Genomic DNA, 17,285 nt, shown 5'->3' on the forward strand with positions numbered 1-17,285 from the left:
ACTCGCAACTTAAGTGAGTTGCATTAAATCACTTAAGTGGTCCACTTAGGGAATTCAATTAAGTGGTTGTACTTACGATTTTCGTAAGTGTTCACTTAAGTGTCGGTTATGAAACAGAAATTGCGGGTGTTGCATAAAACTTTTTTTAGGGGAAAAATAGCACGTAAATTTACGGGACCTATGTAGGTCCCGTATCGTTACTGTTTTTGCTAAAGTTAACGAGATCTTTTTCTGAGAAGTGAAAAAAAGTAATTCGTCCTAATGCGCTTTGTTAACCTCTGATGTACACTTTAAAGCCGACGTTGTGAAAAAAGAAGAAGAATTATCATTTTCAGTAGACATTGAAGAAAAATAACGATTGCATGCAAATTTCATTTTTTTTAAGGCTTAAAAGTGTTCGAAACGAATTAAAACTTTCTTTACACTCACCGATAGTTAGCTTAAAAAAAAAGAGTGAGTCATTAATAAAGCACTACATCAAAGTTACGTGTGCCTTTAAGTGAACCCGTAATTTACCACGTAAAAGAGTAACTTACGAGAGTGCTAAGTGTGTTTCATGCAACACCCGCAAGTGTACCCATAACGGATTCGTAAGTAACCTACTTAAGTGGGCACTTAAGTGTAGCTTTTATGCAACCGGGCCCAGGCTTCAAGGATACTGAGTGAAGAGTAGTATATTTTCTGATGGTTATTTTGATAGCGTAATACATTAAGGTTGGTGCCAGTGGAAGGTTTGCAAATCATTAATAGTACAAAACTATCTTCGCATTAGGAGTCGCAAAATCCTCAGCCGTCAAGACCTCAAAAGTTCGCGAACTGTCTAAAGGCATTTTCAAAGGCAGAGTTACCTTGACATATTCTACTCGCATCCAGCAAATTCTAATGTGACGTTATCACCAACAAGCACAAACGGTGCCCAGTATTTGACTGCATTAAACTCCTCAGATTCTCTCATGCAGTTCATCGCTTGGTTTAAGGCTTCACTTGCACTTTTTCCTTTCACAAGATGTTGATAGAAATTTTTCATAAACTCAAGAGTGGCCTTGTCGTCAATCGCCCACAACGACACCAGAACAGAACGAGCACCGGCACCTAAAAACGCTCGTGCTATGCCAACCACGCCTTCTGCTTTGATCTCACCATGAGCACTATGACAACAACTGAGTACAACCAGTCTTGCACGAATCTGAACGCGCTTTACATCTTTCATCGTCAAAATGAAATCCATCTCACCATTATCTGGCGCCAGGGCAATTTCACCCGTTTCCATGCTGCCATGTGCAGCGATGTGCACCAAAGCAACCGAACCGAGTCGTCTTAACACCGCATCCTTTGTGGCCTGTCTTCCAATAAGAGGTGCACAACCAAGCATTTTACCAATTATCTCAACTTCCTCTCTGGCATACGGCAACTGCTCCAGCTCTGTCACATCTTGCACCCATGGATCACCCACAAGAAGCACGCCAGACTTACAGTGGTAATCTAACGGACAATCTGCAATCATTTTCAAGCTGCTGAGAGATGGAGCCACGCGAATTCTGAATGATTCACAGAGGTATCTGGAGTTTGGACCCTTAAACGCAGCAAAAGGGGCCAAGCAAAGTGGGCCTTCGGGGACAAATATGAGTTCACTTCCAGAAAAAAGATCTTGAGTAGGATCAATGACGATCTCGTAGAACGTATTCAAAGTACTTTTTTGAAGGTGTAAGTGCTGCATTTGTCTGCAATCTTGAGGTGATCTTTTAACTGTTAGTCTTTCGTCACTTGCCAATTTAAGTGAGCGATCTTCACATTCAACGTTATCTCTTGCGCCAATTTCCTGACAGACAAGCTCCACAAGAGACTCAAAGAAAGTGCTGATTTTGTTCTGCGTACTGATCTGGTTGCTTCTTAATTCAACTTCCTTTCCTTTCTGACAAACCCAGCAAACTAACTCGTTCTTTCCGAGCGCCATAAATATAGTATTCGGAGGAATGCGATTAGAGAGTTCATGAAAGGATCTGTTGCCTTTACCTGACTCAGCATCATTCAATTTCAATCCATAATTATGCGCCATAAGGTCTTTTAGACCTTGTGCCCGTCCTTGCTCAGCAGAAAACAAAGCTTCCGCAACCTTGCCTTCGGCTAACATCAAGCGCCAAAGCGCAGCGTATATTGTTTGGTATCGATCCCGTAAGCTTATTTTCCACTCGTCGTTCAGTTGAAGACGATCTCTGATATTATTTACCAAAGTAACACTAAGTTGGTAATACTCAATAGCCAATGAAAGTTGGCCTAGACATTCATAATAGTAACCAAGATTCCAACACGCTATTCCCTCTCCCAATGTCTCACCCGATTCTCTTGAAATCTGCCGTTGACGTTCAAAGTATTCTTTGGCTGTTTTAAAATCTCCAAGGCTGAGAATGTCGTTACCAAGACTCCCATAAGCCGCTCCCTCTCCCGATCTGTCACCCAATTCTTTAGCAATTTTTAGGAAACGTTCATGAAAGTTTACGGCTGTTTCCAAATCTCCTAGACTACTATGGGCGCTACCAAGATTGCCACACGCTCTTTCTTCTCCAGATTTGTTACCCAATTCTTTAGCAATTTTCAGGTCACGCTCGTAGTAGTCTATGGCTGTCTTATAATCTCCCAGACCTCTATAAGAGTTGCCAATATTGCTATAGGCTGTCCCTTCTCCTGATCGGTTCTCCAATTCTTTCGCAATTTTCAAATGCCTTTCATGGTAAGATAAGGCTGTTTCAAAATCTCCCAGATTAAGATGGGCGTTGCCAAGATTGCCATACGCTCTTCCTTCTGCCAGTCTGTCACACAACTCTTTCGCAATTTTCAGGTCGCGTTCGTGGTAGTCTATAGTTTTCTTAAAATCTCCTAGACAGCGATGAGCGATGCCAAGATTTGCATACGCTGCTCCTTCTCCCGATTGGTCACCCATTTCTTTTGCAATTTTAAGATGACTATCATAGTAGTCTATGGCTGTTTTAAAATCTCCCAGGCTGCGATGGCCGATGCCAAGATTGCCATACGCTCTTCCTTCTCCAGATTTGTCACCCAGGTCTTTCGCAATTTTCAGGTGACGTTCATGGTAGTCTATGGCTGTTTTAAAATTCCCCAGACTCTGATGGGTCATGCCAAGATTGCCGTACGCTCCTGCTTCTCCCAATCTGTAACCCAAGGCTTTCGCAATTTTCAGACTACGGTCAAGGTACTCTATGGTTGTTTTAAAATCTCCTAAACAGTGATGGGCGTGGCCAAGATTGCAATATGCCACCTGCTCTCCCCATCTGTCGCCCAGTTCTTCCGCAATCTTTAGGTGCCGTTGATGGTAGTGTATGGCCTTCTTGAAATCTCCTAGACTGTGGTGGGTGGTGCCAAGATTGGAATACGTAGCTCCTTCCTTCCATCTATGATTCATTTCCTGAGCAATTTTCAGGTCACTTTCATGGTACTCTGTGGTTGTTTTCAAACTTATCGGTCCGCCATGAAGGGTGATGCCAAAATTGTCATCCTTCGTGCGAGGATACTGTGAAAAAAACGCGTAAAACGTATGAACACGTCTCATGTAGCTTTGTAGTTTTGTTCAATTTCAAATTTCTACCTATTTCTACCCTTTTTCGACTAAAAGGTGTCTTAATGGATGCAGGGGCAATAATTTTCTAAATTGCTGAAAGAGAGAAGAAATCAACAACAGAGCTTACAGACATTTAGCAAAATTCAGAAAATATCTCACTTTAGGTCATGTTAGATTGGTGTCCTCATGTGATCATCCTAAGTTTAATCACCGACTTGTAGCATATTATTTGTTGATTCCAGCCACAGAGCCTATTCTTTGAGTTCGATCACAAGAGGATTTGAATGGGTTGGCTGGTAGCCCTGAAACGACCAATTATTTTAGTGGTAACATGAAGGGAATATTGGTAACTGTGAACTGTGGAATTAGAGTTTTTGATGAAAGAAAACACATTGCATTTGAGATATTGTTGCACTGCTTTAAACCCGGGGCGTATAAAATGAAACAACTACGCGACTGACAAGCGACTCGAACGACTTCATGAAAGGAGAAACATCTGCTCGCACGGTATTTAACCAGTATTATCAACCTTAGCCTGCGTAGCAGGCGTCGAAAGGGGTAGGGGATAGGGGATAGGGAGGAAGGGAAAAAGAGGAGGGAGATTGGGGAGAGGGGGAGGGGACGCCTGCTCTAAGAACCCCCTTTTGTTCATATCTGCGGACGCTGGCGTCCGCAAATTCCTGATTGGCTGAGCGGTAATGAGTAACATATTGAAATGCGCGTTTCACATTTCAACAAACAGTCGAGATGGCAGCCGTAGACGTGGATGTCGTAGAGAGTGCTTTGAGGGATGTGAATTTATCCAGTGGTAGAGAAATTGTTTTAAAACCAGAGAAAGAATCAGCAGTAAGGGCTCTTTTAGCCGACAGAGATGTCCTGGCGGTTTTGCCGACCGGATACGGCAAGAGTTTAATTTACCAAATGTTTGTACGCGCGAAGAACTACGAGCTAAATGGTAATGCGGCGATTCTTGTCATTTCGCCACTGAAAAGAAGACCAGTTGCAGGAGATGGAATTGTTGGGCTACCCAGCGAAAGATTTAGCCAATTTATCGAACGATGACATTCGCCGATTTAACTTCAAAATTGTGTTTGCAACCGCCTAAAAAGTCAAAGAGAAGCCCTTCCGAGCAATGTTGATGGACTCCAAATCGAAGTTACATCGAAACATCTCGGCTATTGTGGTGGACGAATCGCACACGGTCGAGACATGGACAGGAAAAAAGCAGAAAGCTCTAACTTGTTTTTGCTGCTTCTAAAGAGTATTTGTGTAGCTACAAGGGATTTAGATTTTTATAAGCTTACTACTGAAATCCACTGGAAATTTTACACAACTGTAATGATTTCTAGTTCGCACCCTAGCATGAATCGAGCTTTGAGATTGAATGGATGCGATTAAAAGGGGGTGGTAGGCCTACACGACTTTTAGCTCATGCCAAAATGCTTATTCCAATAAAGTTGTTTTTATCTGCTGGGTAGATTATGCTCTGGAAGGTTCTGCATTTTACTGAGTTAATGTGATTTTAGCCGCATGTTTCACACTGAGAGGTCATGACATACATATCGATTGACTGTAGTTATTGCCCGGGAGTTATTGTTTTCTGGTCGGCAGGATTTGATGCAAGCGTATTTTCTTTGACCTCTTTTGAAGCGTAAAGCTTTTTATTACGGCTGAATAAGGGTTCCAGTTTTCTCCAAAGTGCCTTCTGGATCTGAATAATTAAGCGATTTTCTTTAGTCCGTGAGTGTAATGTTTTTCTGCAATGCTGTATCACGCTGGGCCCAGCTCGTCAGTTTTCCTTGCAGAATGTTAAATTACAAACACGCTCTGATACGCTTGGACTTTTAATCAATGGGAATCCCATTGATGAACAGCAATCCGCCAACACTGTACCTGGACTCTCTTTCCTCGCAGATTTCGAAAACAAATTTTCTAAAGACGCTCTTGTGCCCGAATTCTCAAAAGAGCACGAACAGAATCTACAACGATCGTTACATCCACCATCCTTTTTTCGTCCTCGTTTTGAACTTTTCGTGGGAGTCACGGATAGTTCCACGTTAAATTTCTGGTTGTCCAGAAGTGAGAATTTCTCGCTTCGATAAAATTAACATTTATGCAACGTGAGTTCCCGGCAAATCAAATAAATTTCCGCGTAACCACAGGGTTCCGCCTTGCGTTCTGATTGGCGAGTGTAGTAACACTTGATTGACAGTAAGCGCAATCGGATTACTAGAAAATTGGTGGGCGTTATGCAAAAACATAGGCTCTTAGAGCAGGCGCTCCCTTCCCTTTTCCCTTTCTCCCTCCACCCTCCCCCCTCCCCTTTTTGCGCCTGCCACGCAGGCTATATCAACCTAAAAACAAGTAAAATCCGAGAAAAATTTATGTTAGAAATTAACGTCTGGGTCTCCGAGGATGAGAAAGGCTCTTGATGCATCGAGTATGATCTTTGTTGAGCGTGCCCTGAATGTTGCTAAGATACATTTTCGAGCCCAGGACTAATAGCCGTGCGCTTGGTATTGTGGGATCAGTTACGACCATCGATTTATCAATGAACGGATGCTCACATTCAAACAAGCCAGTTTGACGAGAGAAAACAAGGTTGGCTAGTCGAAAAGTTGGGCTGCGGCGACTTCAAAGGCTCGACGCTATTCCGGCAAATTCTCCTTTTCCTCTCCTCCTAGAAGACAAAGGAGGCTCTGCTTACAGGCTGGTCTTTCCATCACCAACAAACAGATTCCTTTTTGCCTGTTTCCCGGGTTTGTTCAGTTATAGATGACAGAAGGTGTCAAAATGTGGAGATCAGTGTCCCACCATTTTTTTGCTCTCAGCACAATGGAGTTGGAAACTGGGAAATTCAAATTTCATTTCTTGAGCAATATACACATTTCAAATTTTTTTAAAAAATTTCTCTTGAATTGCATTTAAACTTAGAATGATATACGCACCCGAGCGTTATATATGTATGCCTACCGTATTGACATGGGCTGCTTTTTTACAAATCCCAAAGTCGATTGAAAATAACAGACTTAGAATTTGTAAGGGTTCTTTAATTATGTGAGGGTGAACGACGGAGTTTGATTTTACGTTAATTCTTTGTACAGCTAGGCTAAGAGAGCAACTATAGGTGTCTGCTTTGCATTCTTTTGTTTAGCGAACTACGAGCTCCTTCAATTTGGCACATTCAATAGCACTGAGCCTCCACTGGTACGTAATTAAAGCATTTTCTCACCCTTACCTTTTCTCCAAGATTGTCTTTCAGCCTATTTTGTCCTCTCGCAGCCCTTTTCCGTAATTCCAACAACTTTCGGTTCTTTGGGTCAGTCTTGTAGTAGTTAAAATGTTAATTATTTGATATAAACAAGAATATTACAAGGCTGCGTTTAGTGCATTGAGAGAACTTACTGCACAGCAAAGACCAATATTCAATTAAGATTGCTATTTTGTAGAATTGTGAAGAGTGGATATACCGGCAGTTTTGTCTATTTGATTGGAAACATTCATGAACTAGAAAAAGCAGCACCAAGTTAGATCGGGTACGGGAAAAAGACTGTTACCTGAAACAGCATTATTTAAAAGTCGAATTCTTATTAGCTTTAATCCAGGGTTAAATGTAAACAGAGCATTTGAGTAGTGATGGTAACTAACGGGCGATCATGATCGCCCTTCGAACAATTCGATCCTAAACTCTAAAAAAGGATACTGCTAATCCCTTATCACACCACCCAATGGCTTCGTTAAATTTATCCAACTGAACGCAAGCACTTGCACCTGAAAAAGAAAAAACAAATGCTCAACTACAATACATTTGGGCTAAGAAAGCAACGATAAATTGATCTATATGTGTTATATTAAACGACAGACTGTCAGTTAACGCAAGGAAAGTTTTCAAATATTCACGCCCCGGCTGATTTTCTTCGGGAAAAAAATGTTGTCGAAGTGTATATGCAAAGTTAACCTACCCCGCACAAAAGCTTTTAGAAAAGATGGTTGCAATTCCACGGCCATTTTTGCATCATTCAGTGCTTCGGTGTAACTCCCTGCGAAAGAGATAATGCATTCAAAAACGTTACACACCCGAAACACAGAGCATAGCATGAAGATGAAGAAGTAACACATCTTTTTAGTTTGTATCATGTTTTCCCATTTCAGATCATGTAACGTTACTCTGGAGAACACTTTTTTTTTCGAAGTTTGCCCTATCCAAGTGCGTATGTATACATAATTGAAAGAGCGTTTTCACATGTCGTCACGGTGGCCATATTTGCGTTCCAAAACAATGAAACAGCAGCCATGTTGGTGTCCCAAACAAATCCTGTGGTAGCTGGACTCTTTTCTTATGTATTAAAAAACGCTTTCTTTTGTTCCAATAAATTTGCATAGGTGCATGATGGATGTTGGCCACGTGAGTGAAAACGTTCTATATTACCTATTGATATTTATGTGCCAACCAGGAGTTTCACTCGTTACACATTAGTATATCAAAAACAGTGTTTGCAAACATAACCATGTGATGTCTCCTATAGCTGACTTACTTAGCATTAAATCATCGCCGACTACAAAACCCCCACATAGAAAGTCTCAGAAAGATGTTTAAGGCAACCAATAGCAACTTCTTACCCAAATTAAAAAGTGCTGCCGCCCTGTTGCTGTACAGTTTGGCGTTCAGTTCTTTATCCTTGCAGTTAACTTTAATGCCCTCTGTGTAGTAGTTAATGGCGCTGCTGAAATTCTTCTTGTTGTACTCATCGTTACCTTCATTCTTGTAAACGTCTGCAATTGCTGCAATGAAGTAATATATAATTATGTCTGCGAAATTTTTAATTTCTTTAAATTTAGAAATAAACTTTGCGTAATATTGGCTCTTGTCTGGTCTACTGTCAGCAGGGGTTGCCCGTGTAAAAAACACGGTGGTTTAAACCCCGACAAAATGTTTTTTGTAGAATTGATAAGGGCTTCATCGTATTGCTGAATGCAATTTTTCGTCCTTGATTTATGGCTTTTCCTCACCTTTTAAATTGTCATCATCAAACTGGAGAGTTTCATCAGCTTTTGATGTGACATCAGCTGCCTCTGGACTTTTCTTCATGACTGCTGTAGACTGGTGTGAGATTGGATCTTTTTTTCTAACAACTGTTACTGGAGCCTGATAAGAGAAATGGATGATTAGGTCCTCATCCATGTGTTTGTTTTTAACACGATCTGCTGTATTCGTAGTCTGGTGTAGACTGGTGTAAGATAAGCCTAATATTTTCTAACAACTGTTACTTGAGACTGAGAAGAGAATGGAGGATTTAGTCCACGCCCACGTTCTCATGCACTCCGGATTCTCTCTATCCGCGCAATTATACATTAGGGAATGAAATAACACAAAATAGTTAATCCTGAGTTTCATCAATGTTTAATACATTTCTTTTGTTTTATTTCTCTGACGGCCCATCAGCCAAGTATGAATTTCAGGATATATCGAAATTTGTCTATTATAACTGTATAATATAGAGAATACTTCATGGAAAGTGCTGGCGGCGTACGGTATTTACGCTCGAGTTGTTGACATATCAGAAATCGAACGAGTAAGCGCAGCGAACGAGTAAGATTTCTGATACAAAAACGAGTGCGTAAATACCGTACAAAGCACTTTCCATGCGGTATTGTGTTTATTATATACATACTGAGACATTCATCATTTTGGCGGCCTTTTTATTTTAAATCCTTTAAAATTGCTAAAATTTGCCGCTACACACTTACCGCAAAACGACAACGAAAACGAAGTATCAGTTTTTTAGTAAAAACGTTTGTGTTAAAACCATAAATGATGGTAAGGATATGAGGTAATCCAAGAGCTACAAGTAATCTTAACCGTTTGTTCTCAATGCACAATTAAAAATAAGTGAATCTAGGTAAAATGGCCGGTTTCAATATAAGCTTAACCTTAAATGAAAGGCAAAGTAGCTCAGACAAAAAGCACAACAAAACCTTACGTCTCGTTCTGTTTTTCCCTTTCCGCTGTTGTTTCGCCGGCTCTCTACTGTTTTCTTTATCGACAGTGAAACAAACGAAACTATTCCACTCCATTTCCGAAATTTTTTTCACTTTTTTAGCGAGAAAAACTCTTTGAGTAAAACTTTTTTCGTTGAATGTGATGTGTGCGAAGCGGCGTTGCAAGCTGCAATAAAAGGCGGGAATTTTGGCGCGAAACTCACACACCTCTGTGGCTTCTGATTGGACGTATCATTTTTTTCACGTGTGAAAACCATCGTTCGCTCCTCTGATTGGCCAGAGCTAATTTGCGTACGAAAATTTACGACATAGCTTTTTGGTGAGTATTTCTCAGTATGTATATAATAAAGACCAATATAGGTTGTCTTCCTTTCTTTTCGGTTGTTTTATCGCAGGTTGCATTACTCAGGCCACTTAAGGCCTGACTATCTAACTGAATACGCATATTTTGATAAAATGCTTTTTTGAATGGTTTGCTTCAGTGTTGTCTTTCATGTACAACTGTTAGAAGATAGATTTAATTTACGGCAAACGGCAAACGTCAGACTCAAGTTGAGAATTTCTTTGAGTAGCCTTGCGGCTAAAAACAATCCAAAGCAACTGTTATAGACAAAATTAACGTAAACCAACTAATTTGGGAGTAGGAGTAATGAACATTAAAGCACAAGTTAAAGGAAAACTTGGTCACGTGGAACAAATTCACGTTTTCCGTTTGCCGTACACGTGAATCTAAATCCCCCTGTTATCAGAAGGAGGCGTGTTTTCAATTCTTTCGTGTCCCATATTTTCAAGCATTTAGGTAATTGTGACGCCCTAGAATTCAGCAAATAGTTGTTTATCTTTCTGTAAGTATTATTTTGAGTTTATGTTGCTGTCCCTTCGAGGTCCTTCGAGTTTGCCTCAGCCGAAGAAGTAGTTAGACGAGTTTGCCTCGTAGTAGTCGTTTGGTGCGTTTGTCTCGCTGTTTTGACAAGTTTGGGTCTTGTATCGCAGTACATGCACCCCTAGCGTAAATAACAATTGTCTCGCTGTAACAAGTTGTAGAGATACAGTCTCAATTTTGTGGTCACCTTGTATCCTTAATTGTCTCGCAGTACATTCGCCTGTCTCCTACAATTAAAACCGCTGAATAAAGAAGTCACCCGCCATATTCTTCCATAATGAAGGGAATTTTTTTTTCAAATCATTTTGTGTTCACTGATGTGAAACCAAAACAAAAATATCCATCCGCTTTCCTTCTTATTCGATCGAGCAACCGTAGCAATCGTTACAGAGTCAGACTCGTCCAGTAAGATAATAAAAGAAGGAAAAAAATCACATACACATGTTTGAATGATGACTTTTCTTCTTTACATATTTTAATAACAGCAAAGAAATCTTGCACAACTTCGTCATCACCGATTCCGAATGAATGTCATTCGTCAAGGAGAACTGTTTCAGTTCAGTTACATTTAACATTCGAAAGCTAATAACTTCCTAAACTGTTCTTATCACGACTTACCTAATGAAATCCCCTGACAGTTGCCTTCTTCCTTAAAACGTTTCGCTTTCAGCTTTCCAATAGATACTGACACACGTCACATAATGGAAAAGCATGATTGTATGGATCTTACCTCAGCCCTCCCATCAGCTGGATCTTTCGAGTTGTTTTCCCAGGAAACGTAAGTAATACAGTATCCCAATTTGTCCTATTGAAACCGATTGACCATTTGAAAACTTCACAAAATTTCAGAGCTTGCTTTTATCTGATCTAAGTAGATTCAACTATCAAACATTCACTCCTGAAACAAGAAGCTCAATATCCTTAATGATCATAAATATTCCTTTTTGCAGAGAACAAAGCATGTTTACGCACCGTCGCCCTTGCACAAATCTGCGCATTTTGAAACAACTTGAAACAAGATTTAAACCACTTAACTTAAATCTAAAAGTGATAACGGCTAACCAATTTGGAAGACGCTGTTTCACACACCCAAATGATTTCATGACCTTTCATGGTGACTGAATATTGACTCACTCACTGATATCTGAGGAGCTCTGCTTCGCTCTGCACCTGGCTATGACTACAACATGAAGAAAGAAAAACACCATTTTACATTGAGAAAGCGAAGAATCCTTCAATGGTTTTCTATTTTAAGTATTCAGACAAGAGCTTTGATAATGTTGCTGTTAGAGGCGAGGAGCGCATTTTTAGGCCTCTTGTAAATTCGTTGAAGGAAAGTTATGCCTCAGCCTACAATTGAAACGCCCGAATAAAGAAAAGTCACCATGTTTATTCATAATGAAGTGAATTATTTTAAAATTATTAAATAAATGTCTTTACTAGCTAACAAAAATATCCATCCGCTTTCCCTACCTGAGCTAGCCTGTGAGCAGCATTTCGCATCGACTTTTTCGATGCAGATATTCAAATTCCAAGATCTGCTAGCAAGCTCTCCTTCCTTTTCCCGCCCCGTCTCCAGAGCGCCCCGGAGAGCTTGCTCGCAGACTATATTTGAACAACTGGAGCCGCCACAGAAAATATCCATACCATACCACAGACAACTTCCTTATTTTAACCCCCTCTTGACTTCGGAAATACCAAAAAGGGGTTACCCCCATGCCCTCGGAATTCCGTAATCGTTAACCCCCCTTCCGGCTTCCATTCAAATTATCCACTTTTTCGACAAACCCCTCGGAATTCCGGGCAGTGTCGTAAATACGCTTAATTTCACGCTTACTTTCTGCAAAATATTTCAAATGACTCCACCTCTGTACTTCCAGAAATTCTGGAATGAAACTTTTTCAAAAAAATAGCCCACTTCGGAAAAGAGTGATAGCCTGGGACCCAAAATAGGCACGTGCCCATTTATGGAATTATTTGGTGGGACGCGAATGTCAGTAAACAAACATGACGGAAAGTGAAGTGGAATGTTTCAGCGGGTTTTAAACAGCTCAAAATAGCAAAAAGGAAGGTGGAATTCAAAGAAAAAAGGCTGAAAGTGTGAAGCTGAAGGAAAAAGATGTACCAGGTTGAATTTTACCTCGAGAAACAAGAGAAGAATGCAGCGTGAAACAGCTTCAAAGATGGCTTCTTTGCGGTGAAGCCAAAACAACCGCAAAGAAAGCGCAGCTCGTACAAAAATAAGTACGCGTGGACCGGGAAGTTCCTGAAGTTATTTGTGCACAAAAAACACAACAACTTGCACGTCTCGTCATAATCTTCAAGGTGGCTGTTCGACTTGTCCCCCCAAACAATCCCATATATGAACGCGCGCTTAGTTTGGTTCCCAGGCTATTACTCTTTTCCGAAGTGAGCTGTAGAAGTTAAACCGCTGTTAAACATGCAACCTGCATTAACTTTACATTGTCGCAAACAGGTACGGAACCTTAAAATATAATAGAATATCTTGTGATGATTAGAGCGTTTAGTTTCGGACTATTAGTGACCATTCATATGCTCCGTTTCTTCCAACAAATCGGCAGAGATCTGAAAACCTTTTTAATAATTCCTAAGGTGAATGCTTATGCTGAATTTTTATCTCACTTTAATGACAGGCTTTGCAATCCGCCATAAAGAAGCTGAAGAAAACGAAAAGAAAAGATTGCAGCCATGCAAATAACTTTTGAACTGGATTCTGAGGTGAAAAATGAATTTAACATCAATAGCCCATTTCCGAGTTTACCCCAACCTCTGTTATCAAGCCTTTGATATGAAAATGATTTTTTATTCTCATGCAAATAAAACTCATTTACACAAAAATTAAAAAGGAAAAAGCAAATGTGGACTTAAAAGTAGCTTTCTTGAGCACGTACGGTGTCTACGAGCAAGCCTTAACTACTCAGTGGACGAAAGGAGAAAGAGTTGAACGAAAACCTTCCACACCCTTCGGAAATCCTGACAAGAAGTTGAACACGTTCATAAGTAGTATAGGGCGCACTAAACGAACCATTTTTGTCAAGGCCGTCCTTACAAGCACATAAGCTCCTTATGCTCAGACTAATGCTTATGCTTGCCTCGCTAGTGAGCTGGGACCAGGCCCCAAGTTGTTCAAAAGGTGGATAATGTTATCAACTAGATAATTTCTATCTAGTGCACGGCGCGATTGGTTTTCCTAATACTTATTCGCTGTACTTTGGTTTATAAGTTGCTTGAATAACGCTATCCAACGTTTGAACAAGCAGAGCCAGGTTTCAAAGATAAGTTCGATGTCTGACCCAGCAGACGATCTTTACTTAATTCAGGTCGACCCAAATTAGAGTTTGGCTCGTCTCGTGCAAAGTTCGACGTTTGGCTTAGGCCTAAGCCTAAAATACATCAAAGATAAATAGTTTTTCTATACAACCATAAAAACTCCATATGTGAATAATTTATGAAGTCGATATCCTCCATCGAGTGACCAGCTAAAGTGGTACTTGGTTCTCCTAAGTTACTGTATGCAGATCCTTTCCTAGGCACCTACCTGACAAAGAGAAAAACGTAACAACAAGTTTACTCTCCGGGGAACACCCTGAAATCAATAATCTATATCTAACACTCCTAGTATCGTAGTATAATGGTGAATTTGCGTGTCCCTTATCTTACACTAGCAGAGTCTGCACAGGTGAACCAGCAAGTTTACCCAAAAGAACAATTACAGTACATCTCATCCAGGGTAAAAAGTCTCATTCACGAAATATATCCTACTTATTCCCTGGCCTCAGATCATAACACTAATTTATCTGATCCGACACCTGTTATAGGAGCAAAACAAAAAAGGCGATTTTCGAAATGAGAAATTTTTTTCTAAAAATAGAGTGCCAAATATTATAAAAAGGCGATATTAAAGTTAAGTCCATTAAAAAACCAGAAGATGGCCTACCAAAATATAGTTTATTGAAACGCTAAGGTACTTCAGCATCGTATTTGTAAAACAACTAAAAATTAAACAGAAAAGGAGCTCAACAAAAAACCCAGAACCTATTTGGGATTAATTAGTCTTTGTTAATAAAGTAAACAAATTCACTGTTATACGTCAATTGATGTAAGCTTACCGCCATAGATTCTATTTCTTTTAATTTTTTTAAATTGTTGCTGCATACTTAATGAGCACTGGAGTCACTCACACCTAAAGCATTTCCCTCCCTAGAGCAGTAGCGTCACTAATGAAGCCGGGTTGCTCTGAGGATAAGAATGAACGCAAAGTATTTACAGTTTTTGTCAGCTGAGACTTTCAATATGGATTCACAAGGATTTTATTCAATCGACAGTCTGAAAGTTTTTCCAATCTGATAGAATTCTGAAACATTTTAGTGTAAAATTGATTGCTTTTTATGCATGCTAGAATAGAGATTTGACAAAGTTGCAGCAACGATCAAAGTAATCAATTCACTAAAAGAACCTTATGGGTTACGCTTGAGCTGGTTTTTATTTAATGTCTCTAGATCTCAGAAAAACTAAGACCAACGATTTTTTTTTCAGTCGCCAATATGTTTTTAGTAAGAGTAATTCTTCCTAAATTCCCATCAAGTGAAAAGCAGGAGGCACGGCATGCGGGGTAACACTTCTATACGCACTTTCCTTTCTATCTAAATACGGAAATGAAATATTCCTAAACAAAGCACCGACTACTGTATGTAATTATAAATTTGAAATAAATACTGTACAAAACCATCTCCGGAAATATAGACTTACCTAGAATTAAAGGAAATTTATTCACATAAAGCGAACTCTAATGTGACGTCATCACCAATGAGCACAAACGGTGCCCAGTACTTGACTGCGCCAAACTCCTCAGATTCTCTCATGCAGCTCATTGCTTGATGTAAGGCTTCACCCGCACTCTTCCCTTTTACAAGATGCTGATAGAAATGTTTCATGAACTCAAGAGTGGCCTTATCGTCAACTGCCCACAAAGACACGAGAACAGAGCGAGCACCGGCTCCCAAAAATGCCCTTGCTATGCCTACTACACCTTCTGCTTTGATCTCTCCTTGAGCACTATGACAACAACTGAGTACAACCAGTCTTGCTCGCATTTGAACACGCAGTACGTCCTTCAAGGTCAACATGAAATCCTTCTCACCATTATTTGGTGCCAAGGCAATTTCGCCTGCTTTCATGCTGCCATGTGCAGCAATGTGCACCAAAGCAACCGAACCGAGTCGTCTTAATACCTCATCCTTTGTGGCTTGTCTTCCAATAAGAGGTGTACAGCCAAGAATTCTACCAATCATCTCTACCTCCTCTCTGGCATGTGGCAATCTTGGTAGTTTTGTCACATCTTGCACCCACGGGTCACCCACAAGAAGCGCGCCAGACGTGACGTGGTAATCTACCGGGCAATCGGCAATTATTTTCAAGCTGGTAAGAGATGGAGCTATGCGAATTCTGAATGATTCACTGAGGTATTTGGAGTTTGGACCCTTCAATGCGGCAAAAGGAGCCAAACAGAGTGGACCTTCGGGGACGAATAGGATTTCACTTCCCAAAAAAAGATCTTGAATAGGATCAATGATTACGTCGGACAAAGTATTCAAAGAATTGTGTAAGTTCTGGAATTGACTGCCATCAAGAGTTGATCTTTGAACTGCTAGTCTTTCATGTCTTTTGTCATTCAGCAATTTAAGTGAGCGATCTTCACACTCCACATAATCTCTTGCACCAATTTCCTGACAAACAAGCTCCACAAGAGACTCAAAGAAGGAGCTAATTTCCCCCTTTGAATCTACTGGGTTTATTCTTAATTCAAGGGCCGTTCCTTCCTGACAAACCCAGAAAATTAATTCGTTCTCTCCAAGCGCCATAAATATCGTATTCGTGGGAAAGTGACTGGACAGTTCAAAAAAGGTTATCATGTCTCCTTCATCTGACTCAGCGTCTTTCACCTCTAATCCATAATTTAATGCCATAAGGTCCTTAAGACCCTGTGCTCGTCCACGATCGGCAGAAATCAAAGCTTCTATAATCTTGCCTTCTGCTAACAACAAGCGCCAAAGTGCAGTGTATGCTGTCTGGTATTGATCCCGTAAGTTTATTTTCCACTCGTTGTTCAACGGAAGACGATCTCTGACTTTCTTGAACGAACTAATACTTAGTTGGTAATATCCAATAGCCACTGGAACTTGGCCTTTATATTTAAAACAAGTACCAAGACTTGTGTACGTTGTTCCCTCTCCCAATTTGTCACCCAATTCTTTTGAAATTTTCAAGTCACGTTCAAGGTAGTCTATGGCTCTTTCAAAATCTCCCAGATGGCTATATGTGGCGCCAAGATTATGATACGCCATTCCTTCTCCCGATATGTCACCCAATTCTTTGAAAACTTTTAGGGAACGTTTGTCGTAGTCTATGGCTGTTTCAAAATCTTGCAGCTCGCGATGGGCGTTGCCAAGACTGCCATACGCCTTTCCCTCGACTGATCTGTCACCCAATTCTTTCGCAACTTTTAGACTAAGTTCATAATAGTGTATTGCTTTCTCTAAATCTCCCAGACTTTGATGGGCACTGCCGAGATTGCCATACGCTTTTTCTTTCCCCGAACTGTCACCCAGTTTTTTCGCAATTTTTAGATGAGATTTATGGTAGTCTATGGCTGCTCCAAAATCTCCCAGTCTGTCATGGTCACTGCCAAGATTGCTATACGCAAAACCTTCCCCTGATTTGTCACCCAATTCTTTCGCAATTTTTAGTTGACGTTCATGGTAGTCAATGGCTGTTTTAAAATCTCCGAGACTGCGATAGATGATGCCA

At 40.4% G+C, this 17,285-nt stretch overlaps 2 protein-coding genes across 3 annotated transcripts in view; both read right to left on the reverse strand.

The window, feature by feature from the left end:
* Window positions 1–269: 269 nt before the first annotated feature.
* Window positions 270–8,716, reverse strand: LOC140938364 (uncharacterized). The gene is made up of 5 exons (XM_073387851.1): window positions 8,585–8,716; window positions 8,195–8,356; window positions 7,537–7,614; window positions 7,260–7,345; window positions 270–3,526 (listed from the first exon to the last, which is right to left on the reverse strand). The coding sequence occupies exons 1-5, from the start codon at window positions 8,661–8,663 to the stop codon at window positions 860–862; spliced, it is 3,072 nt and encodes a 1,023-aa protein (XP_073243952.1). The 5' UTR covers window positions 8,664–8,716; the 3' UTR covers window positions 270–859.
* A 4,627-nt stretch (window positions 8,717–13,343) lies between these two features.
* Window positions 13,344–17,285, reverse strand: part of LOC140938909 (uncharacterized) — a 4,971-nt gene continuing 1,029 nt past the window's right edge. Inside the window, exons 1-2 of one of the 2 annotated variants that reach the window (XM_073388432.1) lie at window positions 15,228–17,285; window positions 13,344–14,012 (exon numbers count right to left, since the gene is read on the reverse strand). The exon at window positions 15,228–17,285 is cut by the window's right edge and continues 1,029 nt beyond it. In XM_073388432.1, coding sequence (XP_073244533.1) covers window positions 15,245–17,285 — 2,041 coding nt within the window. In that variant the 3' untranslated portion in view covers window positions 13,344–14,012; window positions 15,228–15,244. Of the gene's footprint in view, window positions 14,017–15,227 lie in introns of both variants that reach the window. The other variant, XM_073388433.1, reaches the window with a different exon arrangement.

The sequence above is a fragment of the Porites lutea genome, chromosome 5 (genome assembly GCF_958299795.1).
Source record: "Porites lutea chromosome 5, jaPorLute2.1, whole genome shotgun sequence".
In the NCBI taxonomy this organism is placed as follows: Eukaryota; Metazoa; Cnidaria; class Anthozoa; order Scleractinia; family Poritidae; genus Porites; species Porites lutea.

Bases quoted from the DNA above. Each gene is read 5' to 3' on its own strand.
- LOC140938364 (XM_073387851.1), bottom strand. From the start codon at position 8,663: ATGAAGAAAAGTCCAGAGGCAGCTGATGTCACATCAAAAGCTGATGAA. The intron at 8,357-8,584 runs GTGAGGAAAAGC...ACTTCATTGCAG, and splicing joins TGATGATGACAATTTAAAAG to CAATTGCAGACGTTTACAAG. The intron at 7,615-8,194 runs GTAAGAAGTTGC...TCTCTTTCGCAG, and splicing joins GGCAGCACTTTTTAATTTGG to GGAGTTACACCGAAGCACTG.